General features: G+C 37.0%; 1 protein-coding gene across 1 annotated transcript in view; it reads left to right on the top strand.

Moving 5' to 3' along the window:
• MINDY4 (MINDY lysine 48 deubiquitinase 4) overlaps nucleotides 1-18,686 on the top strand; it is an 84,991-nt gene that overhangs the window by 38,240 nt on the left and 28,065 nt on the right. Inside the window, exons 11-14 of the mRNA XM_008502212.2 lie at nucleotides 3,874-3,975; nucleotides 5,025-5,088; nucleotides 6,450-6,515; nucleotides 6,778-6,845. Of these exons, the coding sequence (XP_008500434.2) occupies nucleotides 3,874-3,975; nucleotides 5,025-5,088; nucleotides 6,450-6,515; nucleotides 6,778-6,845 (300 nt within the window). The remainder of the gene's footprint in view (nucleotides 1-3,873; nucleotides 3,976-5,024; nucleotides 5,089-6,449; nucleotides 6,516-6,777; nucleotides 6,846-18,686) is intronic.

Below are 18,686 nucleotides of genomic sequence, written 5' to 3'. Positions count from 1 at the left end.
ATTTATTAGCTTAAAATATAAAAAATTTCATCAGATAAACATTGGGCCTTAAATATACACTTTCCTGCTTGAAACTGTTTAGGAAAGAGATGGAGTCTCTGTTGATTTGCCTTAGTGTTGACTGGCACTTTGTGTAAATTCATTGTTTGAGCTGTTTTTCATCAACAACGGAAAGAAACAAGCATCTGTAGAATGTTATTATTTGTCTTCAGCACACAGGATGGGAGGTAACAGTTTATCAAAGGTTTTCCAGTCCCTAGAGGTCCAGGAGTGCCCAGGTCCAGGAGTACTAGTGAGTAGGCAGTCCTGATCTGAAACACCCAGTAAGCCATTAGAAATGTTTAAAACCAGGCTTAGAGTCTAAAAACAATACTGAACATTTTATAGTTACTCCTACTATGGCTGTTTCTAGTTATTATGGGCACTGATTGCTTGCAGACCTCAAGAAAAGGGGCAAATAAAGGAGATGCTGTGAATTCACCACCGAAAAATTGCCTTTTCCTTGAAGTCACTTAAAGGCAATAAGTAGAGACTGATGGAGAGGTGGGGTCAGTGGTTAATATGTGTGCAGAGTGTTCCTCTGGTTAATTCTACTGCTGTGTGAAGCTTAGCTTTTTCCTTTTGTTCAGTTTTTTCAGTACATCACATCTGTCTGTAATTCAGAACCATAAAATATCATAAGATATCAAAGGCCTGCTGTTCAGAGCGTGCTTTTTAAAGTTCAAAAATTAGCTACCAAAACATTATTCTAATTCAGATTATAATGAAAGTAGACTTTTCATGAGAGAGTAAAGCTTTTGTCTACATAAAAGGAAAACCTCAGAAACTACCATCCAAGAAAATCAGCACATATTCAGTTTTTATGACCAGGAATCTCCACAGAATTCACAGAAGAACAATTTCTGGTTGTGAAAAACAAGGGTTTGTTTCAGCTTGGAGGACAGCCTTTGATCACTCCTTTGAGTGTCAGGTCATCCTTAGTTAAAATAGAGATGTCAACCTTTTTCTCTTTTAGCATGGTTCAGTGATCAGAAATGTCATAAAATCCTGTGGCAGTCAGAATTGGATTGAGTCCAGGCTGTTTAAACTGTAAATATCCAAAGTCATCCCAGCTACAACCTATCCTGTGTACTTAGCAGCTTTTGCCTCTCCTATTTTTCTCCTCCTACTATTCTCATGGTTTTAAAAGATGATGTTTTTTACATATTTTGTATATGAAAAATGCTGCTGAAATATGCAGAAAGTCTCCCAAGGAATTCCAGGTTAGCACATGAGCTCTTTATGCACAGAAATACCAAAAAGCCTTCAGGCTCCTAAAAATGAACAGCAAGATGGACTGTTTTATTCATGAGACAAACATGCCTCTGATCTGTTTGCCAGAGGCAGAAACTCTTAGGGAAGTCTCAGAGCTTGAAATGAGAGGATTAATATTCCTTTCTAATTCTAACCTGAGTTTTCAAATTATTTACCCACTCACAGTAAGAGTTTGACTTCAGGTGTCTTCAGCATTCAATAAATCATTATCATGTCTCCCTCTTACTCTGCTCCCACTCTCAGACACACAAATGAGTTGCTATTCTGGAAATAAATTTCTGAGTGTCTTTATTAGAACACAGGCAGAGATAAGAGAAAGCTGGGATTGTATTTTTTTTTACTTGAAACCTCTCACCAATTATTTCCCATATCTCACATCCTTCAGAGAGGGAAACATTCTCTAAATGAACATAATATTCAAGGCAGACATTGAACTTGAAAGTCTGTTTAATTTTTTGATGTTTGCTGTTTCTTGTTTAGTCTTTTGAATTATTAGATCTTTTACCCAGATGCTGGGAACAGGTTTTGACATCATCTCCCATGATGGGAGAACACTCTAAGACTGATAATATCTGAATTTCAAACACTGCCATTCTTGAAGCCACTAGAGAAAATACCAGTTCTGTGCTACTCAGGGGAGTAGATCTATTGTCCATTTCCTCAAGCTTATGGACATTGGGTTTTATTCTTAAATCTGCCAATTTTCCATCATGTTACTTTTAGCCTCCTGGTCCTTTATTTCTCCATTTGCATCTTGGAAGTTGGAATAACAGAGGGCATGAGAAGACTTCACAAAACAAGAGTTTGTAGGGAGTTTGTAGGAACTATGCTTACATGTTTTGAATCAATAAACTACTGTAAACATTTTGTACTTTTCAGAGCCCTGGAACAGGCTGCCCAGGGAGGTTGTGGAGTCTCCTTCACTGGAGACATTCAAAACCCGCCTGGACACGTTCCTATGCGAGGTACTCTAGGTGGCCCTGCTCTGGCAGGGGGGGTTGGACTAGATGATCTTTCGAGGTCCCTTCCAACCCCAAGGATTCTATGATTCTATGATTCTATGATACTTTTGCACATCATTGAGTAAGTTCCAAGCCAAGCATCTAAGTGAAAATATTCCAGAAATAGTGGGGCTCCACAGATTAATAGTTGCTCAGCTACCATAAAGCTTTAGGTCACTACTTTGGGACATACCTTAAAAATACAAGCATAGTGCTTATTGCAGGTGGTAGATAAAGTTTAGTAGTACATAACATTATAATGTAGATTTCTGAGAAAAGCAAAATAAAACCTTTCATTTTTAAAGTATTAATGAAAAGTCATATTTAATATCTAAAACAATCCTGTTACAGATATTAAAACAAATGTATTGCAGACTTTAAGATTAGCTTCTCTTATCCATGATTAGCCAATAGAGTATTGTTCCCTAAAGTATATTTACCTGTTGTTGGTTTTTTTGTCCAACCAATTATAAATACTTATTCTGAAAGAACATCCGCTATTTCTTTTAGCAGATTAGTTTTCAGGGTATAATTATAGATCTGTGTATAATCAGTTCCTGTTGCTCATACGTTATAATTAGTCTTCTCTTGATTTTGGTCCATTGCTCTTAATAATAATAATAGTTTTGTTGTAATGCTTACTTATAAATCAGACACTATTTTAAGTGTTAACCTCTGAAAAGCAAAGATTGAGCATTTCATTTCCCAGATTCAGCTTATTACAAGGGTAGTTTCACAGAACATATAGACACAGGTTAGCAAGGTAACAATTGTTTACCTTAAGTACCCATACCACCAATCTAACCATCATTAAGAGCATCACAAATTCATCCAGAATCCCACCCTGCTGTTAACACTTCACCTGGGTGAATGACCTCCCCTCAAATTACTATTTTGCTCCTGACTTCAGCAGAGACCTGCCCACTGTACCCAGCTGGTTTTACTAGCAGCCTAAAGAAGGTGTTCTTGATAAAGGTCTATTCACTGGATCTGATTATCTTCAGGAAGATCCCTGGTACCTTCTTAAATGCCTTGATGGTTCACCTCAAAGAATGGTCCCAGAAAGACCATGTTGCACCTTCAGTTGCATCTCCCTCCTTATGTGCTGAGCAGCAGCACCACATCCTTCCATCCCCTTCTTAGGCCAATGCTGAGAAGTCTTCATACTGCAAGCAGAGTGAGTGCTCATGGTATTTCATTCAGGTGCTTAATCTTCAGAGAAAGCTTGAAATTCAGCTCTGTGTTTATATCTGGTGTGTCTTCTCAACAGCAATGCTAGCTTCTGGTTCAGCTCACAGAGTTGGGTTTCTTTTGAGTTGGCCAACCAAGTTGTCTCTTTCTGGTTATAGAAAGAACTAAAATAAATAATCATTTTCGGAAGCAGTTTTCCAGAACCTCATTACCTAAATAGTTTCTTAAAAAATGCTTTTGTTCTTTTAGCTGCAAGCATGCTATGAATCTGTATATCCTGTAACTGGGACAGTTTTCCCTCTAATGCTTAAGCTTCCCAGTACATCATACTGGTACTTGTCTGATTCTTGTCTTTCCTGGACTGCAGTTGTCTCCAGCCTTCAGAAACTCAGAGGACCAAGTGCCTTACCATGGCTATTGCAGACATTTTGTGGCGTGCAGGAGGCAACGAGAAAGCAGTTGTGGCCCTGTAAGTAGGAGAAGCAGCTTTAGGTACTGTCCAATAATGGTATCCTTGTCTCTGTTATATAGCTCCATAGGCTGCAAAAGGGGCTGTAAGATGTATTTATGGAACCAAAAATAGCTTAGGGAGAAAAGCAAAATATCATTTCTGCCATCCCAGTAGTTGGGAATAGTCAAATCCTTTGAAATTGATGTGAAAGATCCTGTGGATTTGTTATGAATTTATTATTTGAGGCTATGATTCTTCCAAAATCTTTACAAAGAATTATTTTTCCAGATGCAGCATTTTAGTCCAACAACTTTGTACAGCAGGATATTCTGTTATGGCTGGGATTTATTACCTTTTGCTATAGCTTCCTACTAGGTACTTAATGTGTGCTATGCAATTAGACTGTTTGTTCACAAGACTCCTAAATTTCAGATCCCTTTGGCTGCACTTGATTACTTTAATGTGAGACAGGTTATGTGAAAAGAGGTATTTTCTTTTATTACATCAGCTAAGATAGCTGAAAAGTAACAGAAAAGCTTTTTGGGCACAGAACTCCTTCAAGCCTGGAACAGAAGTAGCAAATTTAAGGATTTTTCAAGTGATATTTTGCATCCTTTACATCCATAAAATGCTTCCTTTGTGATGAAATGGTACACATGTTCTTCTGCTTGTTTTAATGTCATTGCTCTAATATTCTTCCTCAATAAAAACTGTCATTAACTGAAGCCTATATTTATCCTCTATTTATCCTCCTATATTATATCCTATATTTATCCTCTATATTTATCCTATATTTATCCTCCTCTTTCTGTATAGAGAAACTGGTGATTTGTATTAAACAGTCTGAGAGAGCACAACAGAGCTAAAGCCTGTGCTTCATTGATAAAAGTTTGTTTGATATATACTATGAACTTATTATGCAGGAGGTCTTTTTTAAAAAAAGAGGCTAAAAGAATAATATAAAATCTCTGTCTCACCACTCATTTCATATACCATGTTGATTTCTCTTTAATGCCATTTTGTTCCTTTTAACATGAGCTTTGGTTTTGTCTGAATGTCCTCTTCAGGCCATCAGGAAGACAACAGTTCACTCCCATAGGAAAGTACAAGGCAGATGGAATCTTAGAAACTGTAAGGCTCTGTGTTACTCATAGTAACATTCTCCATATATCCTGTTTCTAGCCTATTTTACTACAATGAATATAATTTCCTTTGCTCTGATAATGTTTTAAAATCCTTTATGTTGAACTAGTTGGTTGAGACACAAAAAACCCAATAAGAAACAACAAAATGCTGTAGTTTGTCTGGCTCTGTGTCATCCCAGTGTCATCTGAGCTCTCTGAAGTCCTTTTTGTTCAGCCTGCCTTTCAAGCTTCTAAGCTGTGCCTCCTTTTATTGATGTGCAGTAAAACTGAACCTGGATCCTTTCAGGTTGACCACTGTGGCTGAATGCATCAAAATGCAGTAGCAAAGAATTTTTTGTTATTTTATTTCCCTCCAAAACCCCCCCAAATGGCAAAATATTTCCCTGTTATGCCTTTATTTCCACCTGAAGCTCTCAAATGGCTTTTCAAACAGTAATAACATCAGCCAGGATTTTAGTGGTTTAAAGAAATATTACTTTTTCCTGCTAAATGGGGGAATGGTTTGTTAACAGCTATTCAGAACCAGACAGCATTGGAATAATTGGAAGGGAAAATATAACTATATACTGTACAAACACTGTATAAATAGTGCAGCAACAGAATAACTCAGCTATCATGCTCTTCAGGGAGAAAAGACAGATCATTTATTAACATATTAACATAATGCTGAGCTGCTGGCTATTCTAGAATGAAGCTACCACCATCATGGTGCTTATCAAAAGTCATGTAGCCAGTCAGAATGTGATGGAAAGGAATTTAATTCAGATTTCTTGATCCTTCCTCACACAGTATCCACAAGAGCATCATTTCTATCAAAATCTGAAAGTGGAAAAATAGACATAGAATATTGAAGTAAGGACCTGGACCAGTGGACTCTCCTGAAATTCAGGTTAAATAGGAGAAATCATGGGAGTGTTTTCTGACTATGATCAAATCTGCTCTGCTACATGCATGCTGTAGCTGGTTCACCACATAAGTGCAAACTCCTGAGCTGTTTTCCCACTTTCTCTGTTCTAAAGGTGCAGTATTGCTATATTTGTTCTGGGAATGGTCTTTCACTGCATAAGTAATGCTTAAAATTGAATCAAACTTTGTGTTCAATGAACCTGAAAACAATAAGAAGCAGTATTTAAAAATTCAGAATATACAACATGATGAGATGAAATATTTTCCTAAGTAACAATAGTAGGAGGTAAATTTCATTAGATATTTTTTCCCATTTTGTTAGTTTAAACCTTTTCAGTCAGATTTAAAATTTTGGCTCATTTAGTTCAGCTTTCATATTATGAAAATCAGTTGTTACTGTTCCAGTTACTTTTTTCTCTTTCTTCCTTCATTTGTTCCTAGCTAATACTACATAGTGCCACAAGATATGAAGATCTGATTGTATTTCTTCAGCAGAATATTCACCAGGTACTGTGTAGAGAGAAAATACTAAGCCTGGTAAAGTTCATCATGCCAGTCCTTTTGTGTTTATCAGTCTCATGTGATGTGTTCTTAACCTTGTTTCAAACACTTTATGGGTACATCTTGTATTTTAACAAAGAGAACATCAAATTCAGTTTTAGAATAAATGAGAACGATCTTTTCTGCTTTTAGTTTGCATTGTGTTTCTTTGGGATTGGGCAAAAAATGAACAGAACAAACAAAATAATGACATTCCTTTTCTCTCCAGTTTGAAATCGGTCCCTGTGGTTGCATCCTGCTGACTGTGTCTGTCATCTTGTCAAGATCTATCAATCTGTGAGTACCTTTCTATCCCTCTTTCATAAACTGCAAAGCAAACAAGCTGTAAAAAGTAACAAAAATATCAGAATGCACTTCATTCTCTGGTCTTTTTAAGGAAGTTGGGAAAATTTACTTAGCTGAACCTGTTTTGGTTTTTTTTTTCCAGTTGTGTCCATACACATGTATATACATATATATATATATATATGTATGCTGCTAAAGAGGCAGTGGTTGGTCCACTATAACTGATATAAATGGCTCCATTACATTAGGTATCATGTTTAAGGCAGTTGCTTATGTTCCTTCTCTTGGCAGCTAAAACCACAACTCCTTTAGAGAGCAATTAGTTTCCCACACTTTAGGTATCTCTCTTAGGTGGGTGACTAACTTGCTTGTGCTGCTCCAATTTCTTTGTCAAAGATAATGATAAATGCAGTCTAGTATAAAGTGAATAAGGCACAGGTAATTTTCAAATAGTTATATATTTCCAGTTTAATGATGTTTTGAATATGCTGAGCCTATCAGAGAGGCAGTCATTACAACTTCTTTAGAATACACAAGCACAATTGCAGTTAATTCTTCTTTTATGCAGATTAAACATATTTCTGTGGTGCTGTGAGTATCAAAGTGGGTCAGAATATAAAAGCTTTCTTCATTTTGTCAAATTCCACTTTTGCAAAAATCTCTGCAAATGGGAAGAACTCTTCCATGACAGCTTGAAATAAAATCTGACATGAACAGAGCAGCTGTGCTTGAAAGCAGCATGGGTTTGATTTATTTCATACATCTCTGTATTGTCTTGAAAATAAACAGCTACTTAGTCCAAATTTGTGATATGCACTCGGTTGCTCACCTGCTGAGTTTCCTACAGGTGTTCACAGATTGGTTTTTTTTTGGTTTCATTGTAATTTCTTCCTTTCTTTTGCTTACAATAATTCTGCAGGCCATTGGCTTAACTTCACTTTTACACTCTAAAACAAATGATGTGATATTTTAGAGCATACATCATTTCTTCTGATTTTTTTGAGCTGGCCACAGCAGGGAGGGCCAGATTAGTATATTTATTTAAGCAAGTAACAATATATCTGGCATTTGGTAGGATCCCCAAAAGCAGCAGTGTTCCTTGTTGCTACTGATGGCATTGGTTTGTTTGCTACAAAATGGGAACCATTCCTTCATAATATAGCAAGGAATTTGGTTTTGCCATCACCTCTCAGTTCCTAACAGATGAATTATGACAGGCCCAATCAATCATCTGTGTTTGTATTTTGGGGGAAATAAGTGTCTAAAATGGACGTAAAAATTCTTTAGGATGACTATTTGCATTTTTAGGTATCTAAATATTTTTAACTATCTGATCCACAGCATCAGTATTTTTTATAAGATCTTAGTATCTTTTGAGGAAGATTCAGGACTTTCTCACAAAACTTAATTTTGAAGTACTGTACTCTTCTAGCTTGGTGCTGTGAATACATTGCATTGCTATCTGTCTTTTTTATATAAGAAACAGAATTTTTTTCTCTTTCAGTAGGCACAGCTGAGTGGGTTTTCAGACCTTTGCATAAATTTTTTTAGAATTACAAACTAAATTTATGTACTTCCTGGTAATATATTTGAATGGCTGTGTCACAGTACTTCTCAGGACATTAGAACTATCAAGAAAAATAAGTCTCTGCTCCTAACATCAAGAAATATGTACCATCTAATGAGTGCTACAAGCATTGTAAGTAATTATTTATATAGTTGGCATAATTTTGGATGAATAGTTGAAGACAAATAAGAGTTCTTTTAGGTAATGGAATTTTCATCCAGGGATCAATCTTCCTGAGACTTCTTCATTTCTCAGTTTTTCAAGAGAAAATCAGTGTTGTTTTTTTTTTTTTAAAGAAGAAAAAAAACCTCTATGGAAGCTTCAGTTGTTCTCATCTTTGTGGGCATATTCTATTGAAAAAGCTAGAAAGGTTATTTAACTTTAGTTGAGAACCTGACATATTTAATTTCTCAAATCAGGCTGAATTGGTTCTCTTTGGGTTGGTTCTTCACCATGTGCCCACAACGCTGACTCTCTGCTGTCTCTTGTTAAGTAAATCTTCTCTAAATAACTGGCATTTCTTGTAAGCAAGTTGAAGAGCAAGGATGGAGCCATGGTCTTCATAAAACAACATCACATAAGATGCAGAGGTATGTCCAGTGAAACCAAAAGCTATTTGGTTCACCAGAGAGAAAAATGGTGTTTTGATTAATGCCTACTGGAAAGGTTCTTTGAATCAAAACTGTTCCCATATCTTCCATGAATAATTTCACTGTTCAGTGAAGCTTTAACTTCAGGATACAATCAAAAGAAAATGATACTACTTTATTTTATATTGTGGGGAAGCATTTATTACAAGTTAAGGAGCAGAGGACTGAATGTGGACTAGTCGATGAGGTTAACTAATCAGGGGATAAGTACCACTGTCCCAAGACTTCTGCAGCTCAACCCATCCAGAACTCATTTAGAAGAAATTCAGGATAATGAGACCACAAACCTTACAGACTCCCTCAGAGCTGTCACATCTGTGGCCAGATGCTTTCCATGTCTGCAGAGATGGATAAGAAATTGCAGTTGTGACCATGCCACAAAGCTGAGGAATGCTGCCTGCAGTAGTTGCTGAATGGTCAGAACCTATTACATCTTCTTTAACCTGTGACAAAGTTCTAGTAGTTCAGAAGGATCTCATAGTGCCAGCAATGAACTAAGTCTAATCTTCTAAAAATTATCTAAGTCTCAATCCTCTCAGCTGCCTCTGGAATCAGTGACGAGAGAGAAGCTTCTCAAAGAGAAAGTAATCCCAGCTGAAAATAAGTGTCAAGAAAGGTGAGAATTGCTGTGGGCAGTGACTTTTCCCTTTATTCTGGAGGGAGAACTAGAAGACTTCTATATCTTAGATGTTTACTATTTTGAGGGCATTCATTTGACTTATTTTTCATGTCTACTTTAGCATGAAATAGATAACCTTCTGAAATGCTCTCTTATCTCCCCTAGGGAAAAAGATAATCTGAATGAGTTATTCATATAGGTTTTCAACAGAAAGCATCAAGTGGTGAAATGAGTTCTGGTCAATATAATGGGAGATCAAATTTAGTGTTAATAATGCAAATAATTTCATGTGATCAAAAATCATCTCAGCTATACTTACCTAGTCATGGGCTTTAAATAAACTATCATAAAAAATGAGAGCAATTCTGCTACCACTACTAGTAATTTAACTATCTGACTATATCAGCTCAATGTTGAGAGTTACATCAATAAGAAATGAGAATGGGATAAAATAAAATCTTTTTATAAGTACATGATTTTCCCATGTCTTTAACTTGCTTATAGTCTTGTCTCCCCAGGTCAGTAAAGACATTAGAACAAGCACACACTGGAAGATAAAAATAAACTTTACTTTTTAGTGTGGAATAGGTGCTGTATGGTGACAGATGAAATCTTCCCTCTTCAGCATTGGATAGGAATAACTTGGATGTGCTTTAATTTGGACATCTAGGATAAGGATGAACAAGGAGTGATTGTACATCATTTCTAAGCATCTAAAAAGTTGTAGACTTTGATGGGAATGCTCAGGTTTTGTTTTTCAAACTAATCATAGTACATTTTTTTTAATGGCATAAGTAATTTTCAGTACTGGGAGATGAGTAGCCCCAAAGTATGAAGAGTTGAAACATATTTAGAGAAAATACTGGAACATGGAGACTTTAGCACATTTAAACCACCTATCTATGTGTAATCTCCCTGTGCCCAGGTTTTATGTTCTACCTGGGTGTTTGCTGCTGCTGCCTGGATGGTGGGGTGGGCTGATTTTTGGTCTGGCTCCATCATTTTGGCATTGTTACTGATTTTTCATGTAAACGGAAATTCCAGATCTCAGCTCAGTCTGTCAAGCAGTTGTTCTAAATCTCTGCCAGTCTTAAGTACTTTGATTTAATGGGATTGCATGCCAGGAAATGCAGGGCTTTGCACTGCTTTGTAGATTTTGGTAATGAGTTTATCATACTCCATGCACTTAATGATCATCACTGGTACAACTGATAACAAATGGCCAAAGAGGAGTGAGAATTCCTGAGGAAGTTGCTGAGAACTTGTTGTTGCTTTTGGTACAGGAAGGAATGCTAGTCACTAACAATTGTAACCCTTTTTTTTTTTTTTTTTTTTTACTACCAGTGAAAAATTAAAAAATACTGAGTGTATTGTACTAGCTCAGGGGATTAATCTTCCTGAATGTGTAAATTTTATACCAAGATCTCCATGTAGTTGAGAGCTACAAGATATTTTCCATGTACCTGGGAGAGACTGAGCTTAAAGGTGTGCTGCAAATCCCTCTTCCCTATTGCATCTGGGAATGGCACATGGCATGGAGGAAAGTTATGAATCTCAGGAGTGGTTTCCACTGAGCCACTAATGGCAGCTCCAGCAAACCCCACAGTCCTACTAAAATGAAAATAAATTCTGGAACCACAGCACAAGCTTTCTCTGCTGGCTGCTGCCCCATCACCTCTAACACTTGGCATCTTCCTCACTGTTCTTATTCATGAAAAAACATTGTTACAGTGGGATGTGACTGGTTCTGATCCATTCATTGAATGGATTCAATAAATTTCAGCTTCTTACCCACCAGTCACACTGTCTGGGTTTTTTTTTTTTTGCCACATTTCTCTTAGTGCTCTAACTTTGTTGCATAAACCTGCTATTACTAGAGTTATCCTAACAAAAACCCCACTGAATGAGGAAATTCCTTAGGTCAAATTCCTCTGTGGAAAAGCAGTGTATTGACATTTTCAGGCTGCTTGGAGACAATAAAGTCGCATCTGAAATACAGATTCCTGTTACTCCCCAGTTTGCTGACCAGTAGAATCACCAGGGATTGCAACCTCTTTTGTCTTAGGGGCAATTTACCCCTTACTGACAGCAGATCACAGATAGAGTCAGCATTGGTCATTTGGGTGTCTTTTCCATTTTTTACTCTGAAGAGTTTGTGTGAGAACAAAGAAAAGATTGGCTTTATCTGTGGGGAAAAAAAAAAAAAAAGGAGAGTGATTTTGCAAGTCAAGAGGAGGTTGTGTGCTTTGTTAAGTTTGGCCACTTATAAACCTAGGAAAAGAGACATCAACACCTTTTTCCTTTTTGTGATCCCAGAACTCTAATAATTGTCCTCCTGTAGTCTCTGCTGCTCCAGAAATGTGTGCAGCCCCATTTCAAAATTATTTATTCTGTTTCAATTTCAGAGTTTTTGAGGGTTTTTTCTTTTTGTTTCATTTAGCCTTTTTGTTATTGTTGTTGTTTGCTTCTTTTTTTTGTTTGTTTGTTTTTCCCAAAATCCAATACCTTTTTATTAAATGGAATAAATCAAATTTTGATTCCTTATGAGTTCAGGACTTCCCACACCAAAGAATTCTGCCCTTAGTTATTAGTAATTTATCTAGTTCTATGAAATCTTCCACAAATTAATATTTTTTTTTACCAAGTGGGATCACATGATGAAAAATCTGTTGTTCTGTGTCCATGAGCACTTATTCTTCATCCTTGTGGTACTACTTTACTGAGCTGTGGAAGTTTCATTTCCTTCATCTTTCATTCTAATCCATCTTTGAAATAAACAAGCACAAGCATCACATCATGTCAGTAGCTGTCCAGGATACTTGTTCCATCTCAAAAAATATCCTTCCTATAATAAGTGAAGCCAAGCTTCACTTGGAATATTATAGGAGAGAGAAGTTTTGATTTATCTCAATGCCTCTTAAGAGCATTAACTTCAGCATTTATAGGACTAGTGCACCTTCCTGAGCAGTCTTTTTTATCTCAGAAAGCTCATTTTTAAATTCTCCAGGGAAAAAATATATACATTATAATCATTATAATGCTGTGTACTATGCTCAAATATATCTGTTTGTCAACTTTATTTTATTTCTGTAATTATTTGTCTGGCTGCAAGCCATAGTCCAAGAATCTTCCTGCTTTGGTCAGCTGGTAAATTGATTTTTAGAAAAACACAGCAGTTTTGGTTTTACCTACCTCCATAGGACAGCATTTCACTGTCAGATATAGTGTTACATATCTACTTTATGTATTTATAGTACAGTAATACCTATGGGCTGTAATAAAGATCAGAAATTTCCTTTCCAAAGAGTCAGAAAGAGTAAAGCTGTATCCAGAGTCACCTACAGCTCCCCAGTAGCCATAGCCATATGTGCAGTAACTTGTAGGGCTGTGTTCATCCTTTTTTCAGATGAAAGGAAGTTATCTCAGAATTGCTGAAGGGTAAGAAGATGTAAATATGCAATTACACTGAGTCACACTCTACCTGGCCTTAAGATCAGTGGCCACACAATTCCTGCTCTAGAGAGTTTGCATAGAACTGTGGGACATGTGGCAAGTGGGGAGCCTGTGGGAACAGATTTATCAAAGAGCTTCCACTAAGTATATTTTTTGTTGGGTGTGAGCTATAAGCATGCAAACACATTGGTTTTTTACTGTGGCTGGAATGAGGTGCCATTAATAAGAAAAGGAACTGTTAATTAACTACTGAATCTCTAGCCATGATGTCACCTGCCTGTCAGACATGATCTGCTGGTCCATTTTCATCTGGATTATTCCATGATGCTGCAAAGCCAGAATAAATACTCTCAGTTAACTGTATGCTCTGTTGTGATAAATAATCTTAAGTAATCTCAAATAATGATATTAAAAATACAAAATTTTAGTGCAATTAAAACATAATGAAAGCCAAGCTCTGTGAAAACTGCCTTTACTCATAAGACAACTTTCTACCGAGATGTGTAAGAGAAAATAATCATCATTATATTAATCTGTATCAAGCCATTTTTTCTGTACAATTTCCTATATCCTTTCTGTCCCCTTCTTTGTATCATTTGCTGTGGGATATCTCAAGTTCTGACCTGTTACCTGACTTTTAAACTCTTTAAACTCTTCCAGTCACATAGGACCTTGTAAAAGAAAGCGATGCTCTGTTGGGGTATGACTTGCAGGTGCAACATTGGGTCCTCCACCCTCAATCCACTTTTTTTTTTTGACTGACACCTTTTCCTCTCTCAGAGCCAATCTCTAATTTAGACTTCCCCTAAAATGCACTTACTCTCCTCATACTATATGGCTGATGAGGGAAGGCTTTCTATGAAGTGGCCATTTGGGTTGTCCAATGGTAAAAGCAATTACATCATCACAGAGAAGATCCAGTCCCATGGGACAGACTCAGTCCTTGATGGAAATGTATTTTTCTCTGAGCCAGTTTTCTGGGAAAACTTTTTCAGAGGTAGTTCTGCCCCAACTTGAGAATGCCTGGAAGACCAACAGCAAGGGGAAATTACGCATGTGAACACTTTTCACTCCGTGTTTACTCTTACATAATATAAATACCTGTCATCATCTCTTTTATGGCTTAGCCTCTTGGTGTTTGAAAAAGATAGGGAAGCAGCTATTTTTTTTAAGGGGAAACAGCTGTCAATTACGTTACAGTACTAAAAAACAAGCAGCTTGATCATACTGAAAAATCTGTATTTGAGAATCTCAGCCCTCTCCCAAGACCCATTTGTGATTTTACAACATGGAGGAAGCGTGAGATTATATTTATCAAGAACAGTGGGAGGAGAGGACATAGGAGAGCTTGTTTGGGATCCAGTCCTTGCTAGGGAAGAATTGAGCCCTTGTTTGTTTGGGTAAGTGAACTCCTGTGCTTCCTGCTTCATAGGTTGCATGCAACTCAGAATCTTCAGCATCTTCCTTGTCTTTGAATCTCTGTTGTGTGAATTAGAGAGAGGCCCTTCTGGCTGGGCTGTTCAGTGCTACATTAATAACTATAGTAATAAATGTAAAATGAAGCACAGGTTGTAGCTTCAGCTGCTGAGAGACAATAGAGAAGGGATTTTGCTAGAAAGAGGTTAATGTTTTTTCCTTCAAAGACAGACAAGAAGAGAGTGAGACAGCAATATTCCAAGGAGGATGCAAAACTGAAATTTGAAGTTATGAGATTTATATTCTTTCAAAAGTGGATATGCAGTGGAATATATTGATGGATGAAATGTCACCTTATAACACTTTAAAAAGAGGAGACCTAGGGACAAAAGAATAAAGCTAGAGATGATGGGAATTTGAAACAGAGACACAGGAAAGGAGAGTAGGGTGTGACCCAACACAAATATGGAAGAATCTCTCTACTAAGATCTGAAGATAAGGAAGCTATATAGCTTGCTAGATAAGGAATGTGTCCCAGGTGGAAAGATGACCACAAAGGCAAAGAAGAAATAATCAGCTAGGTTTGAAGAAGTTTGATGCATGGAAGAACAAGAAACAAAGGTTAGCAGTAAAGAAAATAAAAAAATTAAACCAAACTCAACAAAAAAGGGGAGAATCAAGAAATCAAAGATGCTGTGATACTGATTCTGTTTAACATCTTCCTTTGTAAGAGACTGACATATTGGGAAATAGGGCAAATAAACAGTGGGAAAAAAAACAACAAAACAACTTACATTTTCACAACTTATGGAGACAGGCATTATGTGTCTCTTTTCTTATTAAAAAAGTTCAGGAAGTCTGACACCTGCACTGGTCCAGAGAACAGAGAACTGGACAGAAGTGGAGCAAATCTGGTGTAAATCTGAAACAGAAAAATATCTTTTAGCAACAGGGAAAAACACCCAGGTTGTCTGGGTGACAATGTCTGGTTCCTTCTAGAACAGATCAGGATAAATTATGAAGCTGAGGAACATGCCTGAAGAGAAGGAAACTTATCAGGTCATTCTCTGGAGAATTTTCTGAGTTTTAAAGTGTGCAAAGGAATGAAATAAATATGATGAGCACCAAGTAGCTCTGGCATTAGTGGTTTGGGTCTTGGTGTTGGAAAATACAGAAATAACATGATTCAGATGAGGTCAGACCCAGATCTTGAGTCACCAAAATAAAACAACGGGCAATTTCCTTATCATATCAGTAAAAAGGTATCAGAAAATATGTGAAGTCTCTGTGTAGAGTGGATGTGACTGATGTTAGGAATAATGTAAAGAATGCTCCAAATCTAAATTAATATTCTTCCTTACATCTTAGTAAGGAGAACAGGGTGCAAAGTCAGAACTAGTTTGAAGCAATGCATGGAAATCAGTTTTTGGGGAGATAGAACTGAGCCTGAAAAAAATGATGGTTAAACAACATGAAGGAAGAAATAAACCAAGTGTCATTTTGCAAATTATTACACTTCTGCAAATTATTAAGCTTTTTCAGCTCTCTTGCTTTGTCAGACTTTATGACTGGACTTGATCCTAAAAGCTTACATGATTTGTCATATCTGACTTGCCCCCTTATAACATTCAGTACCTTGCATCTCTGGTGCAGTGAGTCTGGAGAAGGGGATGCTCTCCACCTCCAAATACTGAAGGAGCATCTAAAATCACAGAAACAATGACAGGGATGCTTAATAATTTTTCATAATAGGGGTCACCATATAAGTGTGTCAGAGCAAACAATGCTTGCATTTAAGAAAGATGGAAAAGCAGACCAAGCTGCATAGCTTTTGTATCAGCAGGTTGAAAAGCTGTAGGCAAAATTCTGAAAAGAGAGTAACTGCAGAAATAAATTGAAAATGGCAGGGGATGCTCTCTGATTTTATAGAAAAGTTTTACAAGACTGAAATAATATTTTACTCTAACAAAAGAGCTGCTTTTTTAAGGTCAGAAATGAAATAGATTAATTAACTTCAGTAAATCATGCAATTAGAGTACCAAATGGAGGATTGTTAGTTAAACTAGAAAAAAAATAGAATAAAATTAGTTAATGGAGAAGTAATGAGATTTTTGTATTTGATATCATACCAAATGACAAGTCACTTGCTAATGTGAAAATGAAAGATCTTCTAAGATCCTGGAGGAGGACTGCTAGTTAAACTGGAAAAAAAACCAGTATAAAATTAGTTAATGGAAAAGTAACACAATTTTTGTGTTTGGTATCACACCACATGACACGTCACTTGCTAATGTGAAAATGAAAGATCTTCTAAGTATTGTTAAGGTCATAAAGGAAAGATTCTCAGAAAAGAGTTACCAGCTTGAGGAAGGTTACTGATAGAGTTCCTCTATGATCACTCAGGGGTTAAACTTCTTTTTTTGTTCCCTGCAGTGATGGAAAAAGGGAGTAGTGGCCTAATGAAATGTATTGATGACTTAAAGTTGAAAAGCTTTGTTAATACAGAGAACAAATCATGTTGTACTAAGAGTTGGCTCAGCTTCATGATGGGGGAAATAAAAAAATAATTTCTTTTAACTACAGAAGCTACAAGGTCATGCAGACAGAGATTACTGCACTGCTGTATGGTGGGTGTCCATGTGTTGTAACAGGCAGGATGAGGACCTGAGAAGTGGAGCACACAGTGACTTTGAGCAAGCATTATAGAATAGCAATGAATCTACTCCTAGGGTGCATCAGCATAAATAGTTGCAGGAGGTGAAGAAATAGTAATAGATTGTGCAAGACACTGATGTGTCCTCATTGAAATACCATGCTAAGTATAGTTCACTGATTAAAACTGGGAGAAGTGTTGGGAAAAGGAAGACAAGGGGAATGAGAAATATGTCTTACAAAAGAACAAAAATTGTTATTTTTTCAGCCTAAAAAATAAAGTTTGAGAGGGGGCATAACTTTTTTCTTAAAAATAGGAGGGTAGCAGTTTTAAGTAAATAGGAAGGACTGAGAAGAGTTATTCAATTTAAAGGACAATATTAGAACAAAATTCAAGTGTATCAGTGAACCTAGTCCATGATTCAATAAACCTGGTCAAAGTGTGACTATCTAAGGTCCCTAAGCTATCACTGAAGGTCAGGAAAGCAAGGAAGACACATGGATTTCTGTGAAACAGAGTAACTGGAATGACTGAATTTTACCTCCCAGGTGCAGAGAACATCATCTTCCTTTCTTCTCCCTCTTCACACTCCATTTTATCCCAGGACAGGATATGGCTGAAGTCCACACCATGGCTAACATCACCACAGAGTGTTGTTTGGAGAAGTGTCTGAGATACGTGGATTTAAATGCCCCTCAGTTCCATAGGACTCAGTTCCATAGGATCAAAGGAAAGGTCCATCTGTCTTTGCCATCTTTTAGCCTGCCTTTGCTACTGGAAATCTGTGGCTGCTGAAGGAAACTGCCTAAGAAATGGAGTGAGTGTAGAGCAATTATCCTCCTGGTATATTCTCCGTGTTTCCGATGGTCAGGAATTCCAAGACTTCCTAAGCTGGCAGTTGTATCTGCACCATCGAGTTTATTAGCCCACGATGAACCTACCCCCCATGAATTTTTCTAAACCCTTTTCCATCCCTCCAATATTTTGTCCTTCACCACATCCTGTGGCAGTGAGGTCCCCAATGTAAATGACATTCTTTGGGAAAGGGTTTTCCCCTTTGTTCCCTTGAACTGGTTGCCCAATAAGTCTAGGCAGTGTTGCCTAGTTGATGTTATGAGAAGTAGTGAGTAAATAAATATTCCTTAATCATCTCCTTACCACTGAGGGAGTTTTGAGCTTCTTTTGCAGTCTGCCAGTTGTGTCCTTTTGTGGTGAAATACTCCTGGTCTGTGCAGTCTCATAGGAAAGCTGCTCTGTATCTTGGAAGTGGTTTCTTCTAACCATCTGTATTCCTAATTCTACTATTCTACTATTCTACTACTGCTTAAATTCTTATACTGTTCAGCTTAAAAATTATAACAAAGTGACTTTGAAACTGTCTTACACATTGCTTTTAATTGGCTTGTCCAACTGAGGAGTCTTTTTTCAAGGCTGGATACAGGGTCATGTCAGTTCTATAGCAAGCTTATTTCTC

The sequence above is a fragment of the Calypte anna genome, chromosome 2 (assembly GCF_003957555.1).
Source record: "Calypte anna isolate BGI_N300 chromosome 2, bCalAnn1_v1.p, whole genome shotgun sequence".
NCBI lineage: Eukaryota > Metazoa > Chordata > Aves > Apodiformes > Trochilidae > Calypte > Calypte anna.
Note: the sequence above shows the minus strand (reverse complement) of the source record. Positions and strands in the feature narration are given on the sequence as shown.